A 21,954-nucleotide genomic window follows, 5' to 3' on the forward strand; every position below is an offset into this window, starting at 1 on the left:
ATTTATTATACACACAGGCGGGTTGTTCGCGAGAATTTTGATTTCGGTTTTGTAGTTTTTCCGTGAGGTTTCTGTTTATATTATTAGTCCTTCAGTTTTGAGCTTGCGTAATCTCGAACCACACAAAACATAAGCAGTGAAAAACATTTTTACAACAAAAATTGATCCTTCGGTTAACTTTTAATCCTGGGTTAGCTTTTGAACAACCCGGTCCCTGAGCTTTAATTTTTAATTTTATTTTTCTTCCTTCTCGCACACGATCCTGTTTCTGATCCAAACTTGCTCGAAAACCTACTGCACGACCTATGATGAAGTTTTTACAGTTGATTTTTAGGTGAATCGCGCTCAGGGTCAAAAGCTGTAAGATAGACTTCGAGCTATTTTTTAAATAGGCAAAATTTCCCATTTTCTTTGTTCGCGAATATTCTGCTTACGAGATTTTTATTTTACTTTGTTTGAATACTAAAACAGAGGGGTCATGAGGGTAGATTTTGAGAAATAACGTCATAAAACCTACTAGTGCCCAGTCTCTCCTAGGCAAACGGCCGTTCGTTTTGGCTGTTTATCAAGTTTAAATTGTTTAACATCACATATAAGGGTAAAAGACTTAAGAAAACACCAACTAGAGAAAGGAAACATTTTTGAAAAAAATTTTCAAAAGAGTGCAAAGTTGGGCTGTTATAGTCCATCAAAACTGAAGTAAGACATGTTAAGGGTGAAAAACAAACGGTTATGGGATAGACAAAAACCAATTTCAGGGTCTTTAAAACCTGTTTTGAGATAGACATAAAGTAAATCAATGCAAAAAAAAACAACAACAACAAGCTACATGACTTTCCAAATGGACATCCTATGTTTACTATGGGACAGAATGGAGTATGGCCTTGTTGTTATTATTTATTTTATTCCAGCTCTTGTTTGAATGTACATGTTTCTCTCGAGGCATTGTTGAACGAGTTACAAGAGTCTCTTGAATAAAAGCACTTCTTTTGAATAACATACCACATTTCGCCATACACTAGTCGTTCAGTACAATGTACAAGTCACATGTTCTGCATGCTTCCATCACTGCAAGTGGTAAAGATGGGCTTGACATCACAATGGGAGGTTTAGAGATCAAACAAGGAAAATGACTGTTAAAAAAATGGAGTGCTAAATTGAAGTTGTTGAGGATTGTTCATTTTGAAGAAGCTGTTCTGCTGCTGTTGCTAAGTCATTAAGGTCAGGTTGCCGTGGAACCACAAATGGTGGGTGCTCTCTTCTTGCTTTAAACAGTTCTGTTGGTGCTCTGCAGACAAACTCCATACATTCCATGGGCCTAGGAGTGTCTTCCTCTGGCCCTAAAAAAAAAAAAAGAATATGCCTTGTATGAAAGTAGAATGAATTATGTTTTTAATAAACTAAGGATAAGATTCTGTTAGGCCAAGTGGTCCATACTGTTGCAGGTTATCCTGCTTTCTGTAGCTAAGCATTAAGCAGCTAGGAGTATTTCCACTCCCTACCCCCACCACTAAATGTGCAGGTATCCATTTATACAGACTAATTGAAAGCTGGACTGCTCCATCCAGAGTGCTTCATGCTAATCATAAGGCCACCACGCCTATTACTTCCTTGAGAATACTTCACATGTTCCTTCCTTGAGAGAACATTGTTTAAGGTGTCTAACCAAGGCTGTTGCCTAAGGAAATTTTTAAGGAGCCCTTCGGGCTTTTAACTTCAATAGTCCTTTTTAGTAGCCCAGAATAAATTTGCCGTGGTTAATCCGGGGTGTTGGGAAGATTGGGGAGGACAGGGTGGGGGGGGGGGGTGGAGTGAATTTGGAAATTTAGGGGAGGGGTCGGGAGGCAGAGATTTTCCATGAGACACTAATATGGTCTAATATCAATCAAATTTTTGAAATTAAGTGTTCAGCAAAGTGATCAGGTCATGACTGAGAAAGAATACTATTTGTGGTCAAACAAATTCAACAAGAAGATCTGTTAGATCTTATAACCGCGCTTTTAAAATTTAACTGTTTTCTTAGTACTACAGTCGCAACGCAGTGCATATTCCAAAGCAATCTTTGATGATTCATTGATTACTGTAGACATCACAGCACTTGATCAACACAAACTCTATTATCGCACCATCAGTCGTAGCCGTTGTGACATCTCCGATGACGTAATAGTCTTAATCTGGAACTTTCTTCGGGATATGTATGTGCATGAAGATACGAACACTATTAAAAAGCGCTTTCTTTCTTTAAAGTCACGATTAAATTTAACTGTTTTTTTTCCTTGAGTTAAGGGTTAGCAAAGAAGTCACACGAGTCACATAATTCAAGAATTGCGTTATCTACGGCTATCTTTAGTACGGTGGTTATTTCCCTATCAATGACGTAATCTTCGCACGTTCTGACACGTTCTTTGCTTGGCTTGCAAATATTTAATTTTGCTTCCGATCTATGAACTCGCTGCGATGAAACAGTCAAAGGATTTACTTCATTTGCCTAAAACCGCAAGAAATACTGGCAAAATTACAAATAAATTAATGACCGTCGCTTCTGCCGAAATAAACTTGGAAAGTAAACGCGATCTTATTTGTCACGTAGCGAAAGTGAAAGCTGCAACGTCAGCGCATTCCATGGCTGACGTAATACCTTTTTTCACCGTATTTATTATTCCCTTTAAATCCAACGCTTTGATAAAAAAAAAAAAAAAAAGAAAATATATTTTACCCACAAAAAAGAAAACAATATCGGTAAAATTGTCCGTGTATTTATGTTTTCACAGCTTCTGGCGGAAAAACATCACACGTTCCGTGACTCAAAGTTTGGCCGAGCGGAGGTCTGCGTCTGGTCACCGACAAAAAAAAAAAAAATAAACCACGGGTAAACCTAGAACCGCGCTCGGCCCATGGCCGCGCGGTTAATAATTGGTGTATCCATGCAAGTGCTGCAGCCTTTTTTTACAAAAATTTACATTGCTGCTTTTGTTTTTGAGTTCAGCAATTCTATAACAAAACAAAATACATAGTACAAGTCATGAAATGCAAGCTGCAAATGAAAGCAAATAAAAATGAAAGAGGTATTTGGGGCATTTGAATTTGGCCTCACTGAAATGTGCTTTCCTTCCCCTGGCTTCAGGGACATAAGTACAGACAAACGGTTTCTTTTTTAGGCAGCATTACCACATTATATTGGCTGCTTCTTTGGAGAAAATATATTCACGTATATTGGGCAGAGTCATGACAATTCATTGATAATTTAAAATAAGAAGCCCTAGTATGCAAAAAGAATTGCAATGATGTTTTCTTTTTGCTGGCTAGCTTCTTGAATATTTCGACTTTTAAGTTGTAAATATCCTTTCAGAAACTACAGAAATTCATTCAGTACAGGTAAGTGAAGTTTTCCAAAGTATCAGAGAAAAAAAGGCCAAGAATTTAGAGACATTTTATCTTTATTCAATTGTAAATATAATGCCAGCAACATCATCACTCCAATTCCAAAAATATTGGTTACCAAAGTAGTTATTTTGCAACTGGAATCAGCAGGGCATCAACAGAGACACAATACAATGGCATAAATGACGCGCATTTATTCAATACTGGCGATTTTCAAATATGGCTGTTTTCAGCTGTTTTGTGAGGGGAGAGAGGTGTTATTGTCGTGTTTTGGCCCATATTTCTTGTGTTAAAAGCAAAACAGGACCAGAGTAGCTGTTGTTTTCTGTTTAATTTATTGTGTGAATGATTTTTTGACCGATTTCATGAGAAGATTGAAGTCATCGGATGGATTGGATGGGAATGAAAACTCCATGTTTAGGCGCCCACTCAGGCTCCTTGAACAAAACTTTAGTCACCCGCACTCGTAACTTAGGCGCCTCAGGTGACCATGCGCCCATTAGGCAGCAGCCTTGTGTCTCACTACAATTTATCCAAGACTTGATAGCGTGCACTATATTTGCCTGCCAGAGGTCAGCATTAGTCCAGCATGCAAATATAATGCAAGAACCCCTGAGAAGAAATGCAAATTTGCGGTTATTTTCAACCAGCAGTTCCATTTTTAGTGCAACATCTCTAAGAGATGTCAAACGATATAGGCACCCACAAAACAGCCAAATTGTGATTTGATTGGTTGTTCATAGTAGCTACAGTCTGATTGGTGTGGGATACATAAATCCCTCACTCACTAACTCACCCATCCACTCTAAACATATAGCCTAGACCCCAAAAGTAAAAAGTTTTTTTTTTTTTTTCAAATTATACTTACCTGGTAAAAATAGAGCCGGATCAAAGTGTGATGGTTTGGGAACCATGGGAATGAGCCATGTAATGACAGCAGTTTTCTGTGCATATTGATCCTGTAGGAACCCCCTCAACTGTGCATAGTATAAATCACCCTCTATGTCTTCGATGGACACCACGTCACCAGCTTGATAAAGAATACCCTGCAAGGAGTAACAAAAAGTTACAAAGGAAATCTCCTGGCTTCTCTGTGCATAGAAAATGTTTTAGATACACCTTTGAACCTTTTGGTAGTGAAACCAAACTATCTCGAGAATGTTAGGATTTAGAATATGATGTGTGTATGCAAGCATAGCATAACATCCAAAATTTAGAGTCTCAATAATGATTTTGTGTGGTTTTCCTGGTGCCTGTAAAAAAACTCCTCAAAAACTAAAGAAAGGAAATCTAGTGAAATAAAGGCATTTACATGTACATTCATTGCACACATGAATGTTAATTGTCTTGTGTAGAAAGAAAAAATGAAGGTAATCCATTTTCCACCAAAATTTGTTGTTGCTCTTACACAGACATGCTCTTAAATGTAAATGTATGTGTATGTACAAAGCTACATGTATCAGCCCAATCTGTTATTTATTCACATCGAAGACACCCTGTAAATGTACATGTACACTTATTTATTCTTAATTGTCACTCCAAAAAGCTTAGTTTTTTTGTCCTTAGTTAGCCTATAGCAAGTAAACATTCAACTTCTCCACTCCCCGAAGTTTTAGCCTCTGAAGTGCCCACTATCCTGAAGAAATTTGTCTTGAGAGAAGCAACTTTGGAGGCCGCCATTATGAAACTGTCATGGCAGCTAGGCCACGTTTATGTGACATCATTCCATCTGACTTGAAATTGGCGGGAAGGAGAAAAACCTGCAACTGACTGGGCATCCTTCAGAAGTTCAGTAAAATCTTTTTTTTTCCCAAGCAATTATCCACTTTACTATCTTCAATGCTATCATTTTGGAGTTTGGAGCATGTTTGGCTCAAAATAATATGGCTCAAGCAAAGCCATAACTTAGAGTGGTAGTTAAACGGCTCCTTGGAAGCCATTTGGACAAAATCTGTCAGACAGAATGACATCACGAAAACGTGGCCTTGCTGCTGAGTACTGTTCAAAATGGCAGCAATGATGTTTGAATTTTGGCCTTCTTTGGAGACGAATTTCATAAGGAAAACCTGAACTTAAGAGGCTGAAACTTCGTTGAGTGGCTAAACTCAGTGCAAGGTTTTTATTAGTGCTGGCAAAAAATATACATTTTTTTGGAGTGATCTTCTCCTTTAAATAATAAAAGGAAAGAGTGGATGCTGGTGGTAAGTAAGAAACTATAAATGACAATGTTGTATTTACAGGTTGCCTTACCTTGAAGTAAATCCTGTCTGCTGCTATTACAGTTGCAAACCCCTCTGGTGACTTATATGGCTACAATCAAAATAATATTCAGTTAACATAGCACAGTGTAATCAAAAGAGCTGTCTTCCAGTAATGTGTATTTAAAAAGAGACTAAACAGCTAGAGGAGACAGGGGCATAGCTAGCCTTTAAGTCATTAAGCACGGGCTTAACAAGAATTTATCTAAATAATTGTTTTAGTAACCGAAAGGCCATGTTAACAAAGCAGATGATGCTTTCTCAGACATTTTTGAACTGGAAGCAAGCCCAGTAGAAGGTCAATCACTACAGCAAAAAGATAAGAAAAGGAGAAAAAGGAAAAGCCTAAAAAGGTAGGTCACTTTCTCCTCCAAAAACTCGAAATTTTGATTTCTGTGTACGCCTGAACAAAAGTGTTGTAAAGTGTGATGCTAGTGGAAAGAAAGGCATGCTGTCATGTTGCAAATGCCTTTTTGAGGAGATTGGAGCTAATTTGGCCTGTATCCAGGCTGAAAATCTACAGAACGTCCAAAAAATGCATTTTTAGCAAAAAGCTCTAGAAGTCAATGGGTTAAAAGATCATTTTAGCAATGCAACATTCTGACTTTTATCAGGCAAGAAAGAAGTGCAGTTCATAAAGGAATGAAATTTAGCTGGTTCTCATTCTGGTCAGACCACAAAGTCTTGTTATTCTATCACAGGCACTGACAGTATCAACACACACACACACACTCAGCTTCAAAATGCCAGCTAAACAAACACATGCATCTCTTCACTCACAAACAGCTGACCAAAAATTTGTAACATATCACTTTTACTACAGTACCGCCTGAAAATATTCACCCATTTCCCGCGTTCTCGCCGCGGGGCCTCCACGTGTCATTGACGCGGTATTCCCACACTCGACTTCGTCTTTACCTAGGTAAAGCCGAGGTCAGCATTCGTCCTGCCGCGGCAACGTTTGGACGAGGTATTACCTCGGTAAAGAAGACGCGTCAGGTTTGGATAGCAATTTGTTTTCCGTTTCTTCGGGACAAAGCGTGCGTGAATGCTCACTCTTGAATCTCTGCCTTTTCATCCCTAAGAAGCATTTGATAAAGCCGATCATTCATGTCAGTTGCAAGATTGATAACACAAAAAAACATTTGGTAGCTGCATTGTATGAACTACACCAAAAATATTTGTAACTTGGTAAAATATAGTGTCTCAGTTCTTAAACGCTGTGTTTTAAAAGCATTCCATTTTGCCGAGAAGAACGCGACAGAGCGATGTGTTCACTATTTCATGTCCACGCATCATGCAAACGACCGGGAAACGACTAAATGCTCAAGGCCGGAATGGCTCTGAAATTCACTTTAATGAGAAGAAACCGGGTCAATACATTCAACTTCAATTCCAATTAATGTGTTGCCATAATAACACGCGTACTTTTCTGTTTATATCCGCTGCGCTTTGTAGCGGGCAGTTACAAAACCAGGTCAACTCCGGTCACTGATTAACTAGTAAATAAAAACAGCAATTGCTGTTTATGCCTTCTTGTATAGCTGTCATCGAATCAGCAATCCGAGTTTTTCTGGTCCAAGTTTTGTCTTTGGTTCCTTGCAGACGATCGAGATGTACGGCGTCGACAAAACCTGGATTGGATCACGGATCGGATCACGGATCGGATCACGGATCGGATCACGGACCGGATCACGGACCAGATCACGGATCGGATCACGGATCGGATCACGGATCGGATCACGGATCGGATCACGGATCGGATCACGGATCGGATCACGGATCGGATCACGGATCGGATCGCAGAAAAAAAAGGTTTAAAGAAAAAAAATCAAAAACTAAAATCAAACCGTTTATAAGATAATGATAAATAAAAAATAAAAGTGGAAAACTAAAATATGTTAAATGAGAATAAGAATCCCGAATTTGACGCAATGACATGTTAATTACAGAGAATGACAAGAGGTCATTTAAAAAGCCACATAAGCGCCTAATTTACGACGAATTTAAATTGTAATGAACAGGCAGATGTAGTTATATTTGAACGTTAGTTGGCTGGAAGCTTGCGTGAACCTCCCATTCTCGTTTTTGAAATTGTTATCAGTGGCTAATTCTCGGCTACATTTTTGTGTCAGATGTGAGCGTTACAGTTAATGAGAAAACTTACGTACGAAAGCTTAAGGCCATGACTTGTTTTGAAGGAGCTACGTCACGATTTGCACATCTTGAAAAAACTAGCCTAGTTTTTCAAGTTCGTCATTTGCAATCCCTGTTAATCTTTGCCATCCTTGACGATCCTCATTCCGTTTTGATTTGTTCTTGCCTCTTAAGTGTTTTCTATCCTAGAACACGATCATTTTAAGGTTTTATTCTATTTAAAGGCAACTCTTTACGACCCTAAAAATGACTCTAAAACTCGTGACGTAACTCCTAAAATGTTGTTTATTCTCAGGTTGCGTTATCGTTCACACTATCGATGTCATTCCTAGAATTTTTTGTAAAACAGCTATATTTCCTTGAAATACAAATGGTTTGTTTCGTTTTATTCCAGTGCGAAATATCGTATTCCAAACTCACATCTTGTAAAAGTATAGACTTGTCTCAAAAACAGAAATTGTTTGAAATCATCAGGTGTTTAATTTTTTAATGTTTTAAGTTTTTGTGTTTCTATTCATACGTTCGTCCTATTATTACCATACTGACTCGTTTTATGACAGTTTACCTTTGATGCAAGTGAATACACGAAATATCATTTATCTGAACCGCGGAGAAAGATATGAAGACATGATTGATCATCGCAATCAAAACCCAACAGCCTGAAAAAAATTCATCTGTGACCAGCTCCCAGTTGGCTTGATATTATATAAAAGAATAAAGGAATATCACACCTGAATTAAATAAAACTTTCTGCTCACAGTAGTTACTCTAGTGCAATTTGCTCAACAAAATTTTGAATTTTTTTCCTTGATCCGATCCGTGATCCGATCCGTGATCCGATCCGTGATCCGATCCGTGATCCAGTCCGGTCCGGTCCAATCCCGGTTTTGTCGACGCCACGAGATGTAAGCTTATTAACTGTAATATTCGTGGAACCCTTCCTTAAGTTCAAACATTTTCTCAGGAGACCAAACCATGAGTAAGAGAAATCTTCATCGGCTTTTTTACGTCTACCTGTTTAATAACAGCCCTCCAAATGTAACATAACTTTAATAGCACAAAATTGATGCAAGAATGGATCACGAAACCAAACCGCCATTTATCGCTCAGCTCGTTTTGCTTGACTGCGTCAGTGACATGTCAGTGACATGTCAGTGACATGTGATCAAAACATACGTGAAACTACATCGTCAAACAGTCTTTTGCTTTGAACATGGTCCGCACTTTGGAGTATGTAAAATTAAGAATCTTAGCTCTTTTTAGACTAAATTTCAAAGAGCGCCATTTTTAAACTCGTGAGTGTTTTGCAAATCGAAAATGTATCGGTCAGTCAATTAGCCGCTTTGTAATTCCTCAAATTACTTTGTGGCAACCAATGAAATTCGCTTGGTCCCACGGTATACTTGCCACTAAATTTATCACGAACGAGATAAACAATGGTCAAAATAGCTTTTGGTTTAAAAGCAAATGCGATATCTTATAAGATGTATCTCGGCTACTGTCTTCATTGAGGGCTCAGCGGGAAAGTAACAACCTTCATAGGTGGTCGCAATAAGGCTTGTTATTTGGCTTGTTACAATTCTGATCAAAATGTTGGAGAAAGCTCAAAGGTTGCTTTGCCGACAAAAGACATGCCACTATTTTCATATTGAATTCCACGGTTTTTTGGAAGTAAGGGTTATGGTATAGTAATCTACGCATTTTTTGGTATCAACTCTTTTCTTTTTTATCTTTTACCTTTCGAAGAGTTTCAGTGTGTACGTAGTTTCTCCCGCTTCGTTTATCTGTATCTCCAAATGATAGAATAATACCCGTTTGATTTCCTCTGATTCCGACAGAATTTATTAATAAGCGTTTTTTCAAGCGGCGACTCTTCTTTATTCCTGAGGGCATTCAACACGTGTAATCATCCTTTAGGCAAAGATTCGTACAGGGAAATATATTATTCGCCTTTATACACTTGATCAAAAGGAGAATCAAAACCTTTCACCAGTTTAGGCTGGTAGATTTTTCTTAACATTTCACGTCACCGTTCGCGGAAATCAAAAGATGCTTCACGTTTGATTTCCACTGATTCCTGACCTCTGTTGTTTCCAATACTAAATCACGAAGTTGTGTTACTACTTTCCATGCATCGATTTTAAAATTAAAAAAAAAAAACGAACTAGACGACGAACAGTTACATTTTTACCTGAAACTGGTAACGTTTAGTGCCTGTAGCCGCAATTGCGGATCAACGCGTTGTTGATTGCGGCAGTAGTAGACCATCCAGTTGCCGCTGTAATCAAGTGATCTTCAAAACCCTGCGAACCCTATTAAAACGGCTACGAAAAGTGTCGTCAGAGTTCGTAAAAGAGCTTACTAATAGTCAGCACATGTACATTTCGAAAGAGCGACACAAACTAGAGGATAGGCATTTACATGTTAACCGTTCGACTTTCCATCGAGCATGTTTCTTGATTCCGGATTACGATGGAGTTTACAAGCAACGTTGATGAAAAAATGCCACTCTACTTGATACACATACACATTACTTCCCCGAGGTTTTACCTCGTCTGTTTACCGCAGCATTATTTCAATTGCGGTCGCACTCGTCTTTACCGCAACCTAATGGGTCCATAGTTTCAGGCGGTACTGTACCTCTACTGGAAATTACTGACAACAATAATACACTCAGCATTTCACCACAGTAACTGCTGACCATGTGCATTCCACTTTTCATAAATGGATAAATTTATCACTCTTGAGGAAAACAACATTGTTAAAGCTGACTTATATCGTTTGTTGCAATTATGGTTAACATCATTTGCAGGTTACACATTGTGTGTATGAAACATTCTCAACTATCGCCAAGTCACATGGTAACCAGTCATGCGGCTGCGTTGTTGTGCATTTTTTACCATTTCTTTATTTGTTTGGTCATGCAGCCATGCGATTGGTTACCATGTGACCTGCAGGCCTTCTGATATCACGCGATGGTGCGATTTCACACAATCGACCTCAAATCGCATCCGATCGCACAATTCACGAAAAATTGTATAATTCACAAAAGAACACACAACATTCATAAAATAAAACATAAATCAACAAAACAATAGTTTCTTAGGAATTCCTGCATAAATACGCCATTTTTAAGATGATTTACCTTGGAAAAAGCCTAAAAAGCCTTTGTCACCTTCGATTTTGTAAACATTCGAAGCTGCAAGGTGTTTTTTGCATGTCAGGGGCCTAGAACGAGTCTTATTCTTAAAGAGTCGCCTAATTGGTGAAACACAAACACCCCCTTTGTTCAGATTAGCCAATCTGAATGGCTGATATATACACATTCGCACTTGATGGAGTTTATACGTTCAATTGGAAATATGGTTTGTTGTTTAGCTGGAAATGGTTCGACATTTTTAACCAAATGGCTTGTTTTACTGGCTACATTCATCTGTGCACACATTTGGTTGTGGTATGTTTTTGTCACCTTGGAAACTTTAACCAGTGAGATTTTTGAAATGTGTTAAAGAAAATTTTGTCCGTGACAAAATTTCCCACAGTCAACTTGTACTGACAATAGAACCCCGCTAACTCAAGTTGGTTTACTCCAATTTCCCCTGGATTTGACCAAAAAATTTCAGTCATGACTCGAAGAGTCCCCTTTGATTATCAACTACTGGCTACAGGGAGAAAGACTGTTTTGTTGTGTTCAAGCTAGTTTTGTTATACAATACTATTATGAGATCAGATGTGAGTTTGACAGACTGGCATATGTTATAAATTAACCTACATGTACTGTGGGGTTTTATATAAGTTTATGATCTGCCTGCTTAATAATGGATTGACTAATATTACTGTGAAGTAGGATGAAGTGTTTGAAAACTGAAAATTCAATGGTGGTTTTGTTGATAATCCTTGCAAAATAAATTTAAAAAAGTTGGTTTGTTGTATTCAGAAATATAATACTGCACATAAAAACAAAGTGTACAAAGCTAATCATAGCATGCAAGAATATCAATAATAATTATTGATCATTCATTTGGCATGTTGGCTGTGTCCTTTGAACTTTTAACGTGGTGCACTGATAGTGCAGAAGACCTCATTTTTTTTATTTATCCCAACTAATGTTGATCAAGATGCATAATTACTGTTCCTTTGTGTTCAAAATGTATTTAGGGCAGCAAAAAAGTGTTTTTCTTATCCTGAAACCTTATAAAACAAGCTTACAATTGCTCAGAAAAAATTGCATAATTTACATTATTTATCACATAATTGGCCTTTCTAATCACATAATCTGCCCTGCAAATTTCGCATAATTTGCATTTTTTTCATCGCACCCTATCAGAAAGCCTGCTAAGAGGAATTGAACCCGGGTCGACGGCCTGGTAAGCGATACTGATGACCACTACACCACTGCAACCGGCCAGCACTTTTGGGAATATTTTAAGTATTTATCAAGTTACCCTTAGCATTATTGAAAGCTAACCATAAAAAGGCTAACCGCAGAGCTATTTAGCCTAACCGGAGTGCTATTCAGGCTAACCGGAGTGCTTTTTAGGCTAACTGGAGTGCTATTCAAACGTTTTTACTGCCAGTCATTTTATAATAGTCTACATTATAAATCTCGATATACCGGGTGCCGGGCTCACCAAAATTAGTATTCAGCCATATAACCAAGGATTTGACATTATTAACTGAAATTTTAAAAAAAATAATTTTGACTGCCGGACACGGAGTATTTTGAAAATCCTGTCCGGCTGCCGGACATAGAGACACAGCGAAAATACAAAGAACAAGATACAAAGGTAAGACAATGCGATTCATTTGCATCCAGTACTCGCAGAACGACCCACACAAAACTTGATGTTTTACCGTGCCATTTTGTCACTGGCTAGGTAAATAATTATATGGAAATCGCACTGCATACTGCTAAGTCTTTGTCACTCTAAAAATCAACATCAATAAATATTAAATGTACCTTTCTCTTTATCTTTTGCAGCGTTCGACGACCTCTGGATCTTTCACCCGACTTTCCATTCCAACCCTTTCTTGTCCCTGCCTTTATTCTTGCAATAAGCTTCTTACTTTCCTTCGAGCTTTGCCTTTGAGTCCGAATACTCGAGTTAACACGCTTCAAGTGGCAACTGTTACAAAGAACTTCTCCGTTAGTTCCCCTCCTCCACATCAAAGAATTTGATATTTTGCACGCCGAGCATTGTGGACTATGATCTAGTGACATTATTATGTCATTTGTCTGACTTTTTTACGCTTTTTGACTCACGCATCGGTTGTAAGTTATGGCACACAAAATTCTAGAAAAGAGATTGACAAGAAAATCATCTATCGTCCGCCATCTTGTGATAAAAACGCATGCGCCAAGATGGAGTCCGCGGCTCAGTAGTGGACTGAAGCTTCAGTCGGAGTGTCCTATCTCTGTACCTGTGTACCTGCAGGTGTGTTGAGTTTGAACCCGGGCTTGAAGGGGGACGGGGGGGGGGGGGCATACTCCCCAATAATCTATAGGTATTTTAGGCCTCAAAGGGTTTGGTTTTCGAGCTGTGCTGGTCTAAAAAGGGGTATAGATTGAGACAATTTCGGTCTGAAATACGGTATGTTCTTGTTTACAAGGAACTTGTAGCCCAAGAGTAGCCCTTCTCAACAGAATGTCCACATAAATGGAAGCCCGAGTTTCTGGTTAGCTGAGAACGGTGTACTAATTCTAGAGGTCTGAGATGGGGTATCGATTTTTGGCTCAGGTCTAGAAAAGGGAAGGGAAAATCATAAAGTTTGGTTTGAAACAGACTGGAAGGGTTTAAAGGTTCGCGCCCAAAGTTTTTTGGTAGGGGCAGTACTCTCTCGGGAATTTGAATGACTAAAGGATGATGGGGATACCTTTATATTCGCTTGTTATTGATCCCAAAAGAGTTATCGAAATTCCTGCATGTTTACTAACACACTGTACTCTCACTAACTCTGTTTCGCTTTAGTCATAGTTAGTAGTAACTATGCTTTAGTTGATCAAATACCCCTGAGGTTACAGATCCAACTCGAATCGGTCAGCTCAATGTGCATCTTGATTGATAACAATAAAACAACGTCCGACCGCGCCGAGGAACATACACAACATCTACAACATTGACGTTTTACTGTTTATCTTTACTCATGAGTTGTGACTCAGTAGTGCGGTGTTGAAAATCTCTGTCAGTCATACATCCTGTACCGTTTGCATTTTTCTGCTTCCTATATTTCAGTATTATGCATTACCCTTTTGGCGATGTACACCGGAAGGAGCAGTTATAAATCAATTGACTTTTGATTGATTTTCTCTTTAGACGAACGCTTTTTTGTACGTAATTTGCGAATATCGCTTTACCAGGAAGTACTAGTTCTGTCCAAAAGCAATCCAAAAATAGATCGATCGTTCTACATTTGAAATTTTCTTTAAACAAAAAGACTTGACACTTTTGAAGTTTGATTAGTTCTGGGAAAAGTAGCGGCCATGCCAAATACTGACAGCAGTACAATAGTTTGAGTCAAGGACTGCCGCCTGCCTAACATCTGACTCGCGCACTTGAAGATTATTCACCTGAGCACTATTGCTTGATGACGTCACATGCGGCATTTACATTCCTAGGTGTGATCAACTGGATTACGGAACATTATACTTTCGCCGGATATCATAGAACTCACAAAGTCCCAAATCGGTCTGAAAAGCACTTCCGAAGAATTTGATGTAATAACTATGTTAAACGCCCACCAAAGTAGCAGGGGGTCATGTTTTGTGCTTTTATTTACAAAGTAAGGGGTATCGAATGGTCTTTGCGAGCATTTGCGAGCAGGCGAGCAGTGGGTTTATTCTTGCGAGCACCAGTGGTCAAATTTGTCTTGCGAGCAGCGAGCACTTTAGAAAATGCATATGGCGAGCAGCGACAACTTCGTGAATTTTGCGCTAACCGGAATCTATTTGTTTTAAAAATGGAAGCGTTGTTTTACGCCAAGTAATCTGGCAGACACCTCCAAAACAGGGCAATAGGCGCAAAACTAGGCAAAATGTTGAGATCTTATCGCAGTTCAACCACACATAATGTGGCTTGCAGCCACATTATGCCTTGCTGGATGCTGTTCGATGCCAAATTACGTCACGTAGCTTCACGCGAGTCAGAGGGTAGACGCTCAAGGAGATCTTAAGTTTTCTAACCCAACCAGTAACACAACTTTGTGAACACACCATGAGAAGAAGCTAAAAGCTACCAGACTTTGAAGCAGGATTCACGAAATTTGGAGAAATCGAGCATATTTTACGAGAATCCGAGCATGCGAGCAGTCGCAAAAATTTTGCGAACACGAGCAAGTTAGCAGTCATCTAATTTTTGCGAGCAATTCGAGCAAAGACCAAATTTTGCGAGGACTTTTAAATTGAATGGGACCATTCGGTACCCCTAATGTATTCGGTGAACGATCGAGAGGGCGGATCAGCCGTAATTTCACTCGTGACAAAACAACCAGATTGATCAAAATTATATTTGTATATCTCTAGAACCCAAACGAATAACTCAGAACCCCGGGTCAGAACGTACATAATTTCAGTGCAATCAGATTCAAAGTACATTGTTATTAAAAGCAATCAACGCAACGACTGCAACCTAATTAAAACGCCAACTAACATAGTCTAAGATGATCAATGTTTGTTCTCTCAAACACAAACTCGTTATCAGATTATATTCTCACCTGAAGCCGTTCCGCTGTCTTTACCAGCGATGTATCATTGTAGTTTTGCCGGACTAATCTCCCTTACTTTACTCTGCGCTATATTTGCCGGCGGTACAGTGGCGACTAGTACACGAGCAGCAACTGTGGTCAGTTTCTTTCTGCAGCATATAACTCCTTTCCAGTGGGTAACTAGCGGGTTAGCCAGTGAAATTGAGCACTGATTCGGCCCGGGAGCAAACTGATTTTCTGACAATCGCCCGTGCCCTCGGACAAGACGTGCGTACGATGAGCAGAGTATCAAACAGAACTTCAGAAAACTAAATGAATATTATATGTTCTGTTACAGGAGTAAAAAGGGCCCACGACATACGTCATCTCTATAAATGTTCAACAGTATATTACGCAGTAACAGAGAGTGAAGTCTTGAGAGCAAAAATCCTAAAATGAAGACAGTCGGCAGTCGAGGGTACAGTCACACATGCCATGTTTCAAACTGTGTTCTTCCAAAGCAGAAACCTCAAGCAACATTTTGATTTTCTTGTTCTTTAATACCTGATTTGTGTCATAGAAATAATCCAAAGGTACCTAAAAATTGAAATATCTCATTTATGCTGCACAATATATTAAATATGCTGCCCAGTTAATTAAACTAATTAGCTTTTGATGATCACGGCCTTCCCGAAATAGTCATTCTATCCGAAGTCTAGCTTGTAAGGAATTTCAGATTCAACCAAAACACAAGCACAGTGAATCAATTTTATTTATACAAACAGTTACTTCAGATTCAACCAAAACACAAGCACATTGAATCAATTTTATTTATACAAACATGAATTAGCTGAATGATTTACTGAGGCTTTTGACATAGTCTGGAACTACATGCAACATGTGGTTGGAGCACTATTGGAGCACTATGTTGTGCTGATTCAAGAATCATTATAACAGTGTAACTGTGCCCTGAATATGTCTCGTAAAGCAGGCCAGACAGCCATCAGTGTACAATTCTTTTGCCAACAAACTGGTGATTCAGTGCCAAGCTAAAATGATTGTAGACATTACAGCTCACCTCCTGGAAATTGACGGCTCTACTGTAAGATGCTGTCATATCCTTGGTTTATTAAGTAAGCAGGAAACGTTCAGCGAAATACCCCGAATGGATTATATGATAATGTTCATGATCAAATTCAGAAACTGCTACATTTCATGCTTGTTATGTAGTCATCTATATGCTGCTGATTCAACAAATCCGCACATCCACACAGACAGTAGCTGGTTTCAGTAGAGGAAAAGGTTTTGAACAAAGTGATTGTAAAACCTCATAAAATAAAACGAGAGACGTTTTTCATCATTTGGCGAAAGGAGATTTTAAACAAGTCGCAGAATCTAGAGCGACTTGAGTGTTCGAAGCACCCTCAACTGAACATGATGAGCTGGAAAATGATCATTTACTTTCAGTTATTGTTCTACTTAGCAACGTTAAACAATGATTTTTACTCATTAATCAGTCTTATTTGCTGGATCATCATTACCTTCTTTAATACACTGTTCCAGATACCCGACATGGCTTCATTTCTATCATTCACTGTATGGTGGTCTTGTCAGTCTTGCTAGAGAAGCGAAGAGCGCACTGTTGTCAATGATGGGTAGCGTATTGTATAACTGGATAAAATGCCGCGCGGGTTAGCTCAAGATTTCATCATGAACAGTATCCACGTATTATCATAGAGTTGCCACCTAAAGCACTGGCATCATACTTTGACATTCCAGAGTGTGTGGTCCAACTGGGATCCTCGTCTTCCTCGTGTACTTCTTTCCGCCATCTTGTACGTCTATTTTGAAACCAAGTGCGTACTTGAGCCTCCGTGAGGCTTATTTCCAAAGCTAATTTGCACCGTCGAGACTTGGAAATATACTTTTCGTTAACGAATTCTTCCTCAAGTTTGTGGAGCTGTTCTGGCGTGAAAAGTGGCCGTTGTTTTTGTCTCTTTATGGGTTTTCGAGGCCGCCTTGGGTTCGTGTAGTTTGCTGCAAAATAAAAACGAATGGGGAAAGATTATGACACAACAAGGCCAGAGAGCCATCGAACTGCTTTAACAGTTTTGTCTCGATATACTGGACAGTTTTAATAATGATGGAAGCAATAAACTGAAAGATCAAATCAGATTGAGTAGATCGAAGCGAGAATTTGTTAACCGGAAATAAAGTTATATGTTGTCTTACTGTTTATGACCTATGTAGACTATGTATGGTTGAATTACCGTACAAACACATTCCGTGTCTTACTGTACTCTCAGTTCAGTTACGTGTTCAGTAATAGTAACCGATAACACAAACTTGCAAGATCTGCTAGAAAACATTTATAAACTCCCCAGGGATATTTGTACTCAAAGCAGCAAGAAAGTCAAGAAATAATTTTACTGAATTAGTTTTATTACTTATTCGTTCATAGACGTCTGACTTCTTAATGATTCTTCCGTTTCAAAGCTTGACTGTCGCACATGCTACAATATAAATAGGTAGAGGCTTGCTTTTAAAGCTAATGTGTGACTGAGGACCACTCAGCGGACATGGCGGACGGCTAACGGTGCTCGCCAACACTTACTTTAATCCTGTAACGATGAATACAACTATCTACTCCGGAGAGGATTCCTCAGATGACCAGCATTAAACAACAAATAAGAATAAACAAACGGACTTTGGCGGAAGCATGTTTCCATTGAGGACACACGAAATCTAATTTCAATGAATTGCTCGCGTGCGCGTTTTTGCGCGACGCGCGAGTGTTACTTGCAGTATCTGTGATTTACTACTTCTGTTGACATTTTTTATCTCCTGTCCATTTGAGCTAAAAAAATTTGTGCATCAGGAAATCAGTTAAAATTTTTCAAAAATATTTCCGAGTGAGATTGATAATTTGCCGTTGCTAATCATGATTTGGTAATTGGCTAATTTTGTTAGCACCTCTGCGGTCGTTTGTCGCAATCTCTTTGACAACAGTTCTTAACATTTGTGACATTTTTATCTGGTCAAGTGACATAATTTACACTATGAATCTTTATTTTGGGGATCTTCCAGAGAATGTTTACAGAAGCAACTAACCAAAGATTATCGAATCGTAAAGAAAGGTTGTCGGCAACTCCGGTAACCCTTTGTCTATAGCTTTTCCCCAATGAGGAAAAACAATTCAGAAGAACTGGTTTGTAAATATCCTGAATGATGACCAGGGAAGTATACGCTTCCAGCAGCTCCGCCGTAAAGAACTGATTGAGAAAACGTACCAGTTATTTGACTGAGAGACGAGAAACTGTCCCAAGTATTATACTACAGTAGTCCGCTACGCCTTTCTTTTAATTGTAAAATGCCTAAATGTTTCTCAAGTGAGAAAGATGTTGGTTTGTATCAATATTTATAAATCTCGGGATGATATGTTGTAAAATAGTACTAGATTTTAAGTAGGTGCGATTGCTAAAATACATCAGTAAGAACTAGAATCATAAAATGTGATTTATGGTTTTCCATGTGAAGTCTAACACTTTACCAACCAAGAGATTCACACGTGGCCAAGATAACATGCTACAAGACTTCATCATTCCTTGTAATGAGGAAATACAGCATAATTTGTAATTTTGAAACCTACCTGCAGGAATTCCGTGCCTTGAATATCTCGTAGCGTAAACCCATGCTGGCCAAAGACAATTTAGGTTCAGTTTATCTGCTGCCAAACCCTTGTCCTCTTTCATAGGGCGTGTTTTTCTTGGCAAATGTTGGCATGGAGTAGGAAAGTCAGTAGTTGTTTTATTATCTTCCTTGTCTGCACCTCCTTGGTCGTCAAGATTTAGCAGGTTTTTAATAGAGAAAGGATGATTTAGGATGGATTTGGAAGGGATGACAGGCGAAAACGCCGAACCATATTTCACTCGTGAAGACATATCGCCAACAGTGACTGCCTCGCGAGCAAGCTCACCCTCTCTGTTAAAAACAGTCAAGTTCTCGGCTGTTTGGCACCAGTCTAAGTAACTTTGGAGACTCTAGTCTCGCGCCTTGATAACTGGCTAATTATGCGTAAGGTGTACTGTAACTTAATTGGCTCGTTAAGTTACTGTAAATAGTTGCGGTCAGGAAGCAGACATCTCCACTCCCTTTGAACTCCCGTGCTCTCATCGGAATATTCTGTCATCGCTTGTTACGACAACTAAAAAACCCACAACGCATTGAAATTCGATTAGCTGTTTAGTTTTCAGTGACAGAAAGAAAGTGTAGGAGCTCGCATCAGCTGAATTCCTGTGAGATGTGGACTCCCAGGCTCATTGTGTTTTAACCACAACACTTTCGTGCCTAAGCGCATGCCGCAAATTTCCGGTTCTTCTTCCATGCTTATCCTGAGAAGGAAACAAACGGTTGCAAGGTTTCTACATTGCTTCTGCCACTTTCCGGACGGGAAATCATAATTCGCAAAACATTTGAAAAGATATCAATATAGAGACAAATTAATTTGTTTTTTCATTTGCGGACGGCGCACATTACATTTGATGATACAATTCGGAAACGAATAGCGAGTTAAAAGTTAAAAGAATGTGCAATTAAATTACATAAATAAATGCGATTAGGTTTTTATTTTGCGAAATGATATTCGTGAAGATGAAAACAAAACGGGTAAAATTAGTTGTGTAGGCTCGTGTAATACTGAACTACAGCTCTAACAAGACGTATAAAACAGCCGAGCTCCATGGGGTTCATTAAATGATGTATACCATCAAGACCTAGAATTATCAAGATCAGATTGTGTTCGTGTAGCTTTTAGAAAGCCCATCACTGTGAACTTCTGGGGCTGAGCTAGATTTTGACAAAATCTATGTTGCTGGTTCTTGGAAAACAGAAAGGCTGAAATGTTCTAGTATTATCTTTCAACGAATTTGCATTAATGGCTTAGGCATTCCACGATCTTCCCCAAAATCTTCAAAGACGTTCACCCAGGATTCGAGACAATCTATAAGATTTCTACTATGTAATAAATTACGACATAACATAGCATAGCTATACACTCCATTTTCTGTGCTTCTTTTTCGACCTGGCGTCCGTCGGAAGAAGAGATTGTGTGCCAGTACTAACAAGTGTTGATATGTTTAGAGCATCACTGACCGAGTCACCAAGCCGACACCGAGGCAGCACTTGATAAATTGGTCTCCACCAGCACACAGCACGTGTGGGTTACACGCGCGCACAAAACAAAAGCTTGAAGAACTGATCCGGAGGTATCTGAATATTGTGTCTTCAAGATTGTTCAAGATCCTTTATGAATACTGCTAAACTTAGAACATGGGAACATAGTATAGAAAACACGTCACCGCGAAATATACGGCAGTGATATGCAGTTGGCAGTGATATGCAGCTGGAGTCGCTTTTTGTGTCAATGATAGATGGCTTCAACCGTCTGGTTACTCAGCTTTTGTATATGTCTCTAGATTAGGGACACGGAAATGGGCGAGCTGATGTAGGCTGAAGAACATGAGGTTCACTGAGCCGGGTAGAGCGGGAAGCCGCGTGAAACACGAGTGCAGAGCGCGTCAGCCCCGCTAAACCCGGTGGCTTCAATCCTTCGCAGGAGAAAAGATGGCGATGCATTTACCTGTAATTCTTAGTGACACGAAAACTTTGACAATAACGCTCATAAAACCGTACAGGAAAGTTCTAACATCTCCAAACCCCATATTCACTCTGACTAGCTCAAGGACAAATATTGCAAAAAATATATATATATATGGCTTTCCTTGTATTTTATGGTTTACGCAAGGTTTGCATAGTATTGTGGTAAAATGTACAGCCGCCATCTTGGCACAGCATTGCAATGTGATTTGACAGCGGGGAATCTTGCCACCCTCTCGTTGGATGTGAAAAACTAAAAACGCTATTATTCTTTATTACTTTAGAGGATCTGTACTAGTCCGATCTGTACTAGTCTCTGTTCAGCATTCAGATATGTAAATATTTCAACAGCAGCACTATGTATACAAGACTCACTGATCTCCTTCAGTATTGTTCAGGTTATTGTTTACAGTTGATAGATTAGAATTCAAACTCATAATTAAGAATAAAAGCATTCCATCACGAATTTTGATTCCAAAAAACTTCTTGAAAATTAAGCCGGAAGGAAGGACCTTCTATATTTTAGATTCTTTCCTTCTTTTGTCTGAACCATGAAGGCGTACAGAAGCTTGACAGAAACACTTGCGTCCAATGAAGAAACTGCTGTTTATACTCAGTAACTCGACTGGTTTATTTGAATTGTAGGGATTACTGCATATTTTATGCCATTTGCAATGTTCCTGAATTGTTTTGCCACACGCCAATTGTCAAATAAAAATGCAAGTCAGAATGCATTTAATGTATTTATCGACTCTTTATTTAAATGATCGAGGGAAACTTGTTTTTTGGTGGTGTGCTTTCAGCTGTATTTACCGTAACCTTG

General features: G+C 39.0%; 2 protein-coding genes across 2 annotated transcripts; both read right to left on the reverse strand.

The window, feature by feature from the left end:
* Positions 1-886: 886 nt before the first annotated feature.
* LOC145487555 (GATA zinc finger domain-containing protein 1-like) lies at positions 887-13,828 on the reverse strand. Its single transcript, XM_081466383.1, has 4 exons — positions 12,757-13,828; positions 5,632-5,691; positions 4,250-4,427; positions 887-1,340 (listed from the first exon to the last, which is right to left on the reverse strand). The coding sequence occupies exons 1-4, from the start codon at positions 13,015-13,017 to the stop codon at positions 1,153-1,155; spliced, it is 687 nt and encodes a 228-aa protein (XP_081322509.1). The 5' UTR covers positions 13,018-13,828; the 3' UTR covers positions 887-1,152.
* A 1,392-nt stretch (positions 13,829-15,220) lies between these two features.
* LOC145487413 (segmentation polarity homeobox protein engrailed-like) lies at positions 15,221-21,201 on the reverse strand. Its single transcript, XM_081466188.1, has 2 exons — positions 19,126-21,201; positions 15,221-17,513 (listed from the first exon to the last, which is right to left on the reverse strand). The coding sequence occupies exons 1-2, from the start codon at positions 19,415-19,417 to the stop codon at positions 17,185-17,187; spliced, it is 621 nt and encodes a 206-aa protein (XP_081322314.1). The 5' UTR covers positions 19,418-21,201; the 3' UTR covers positions 15,221-17,184.
* Between the last annotated feature and the right edge of the window lie 753 nt (positions 21,202-21,954).

Source organism: Orbicella franksi, chromosome 5 (genome assembly GCF_964199315.1).
Source record: "Orbicella franksi chromosome 5, jaOrbFran1.1, whole genome shotgun sequence".
Lineage (NCBI taxonomy): Eukaryota > Metazoa > Cnidaria > Anthozoa > Scleractinia > Merulinidae > Orbicella > Orbicella franksi.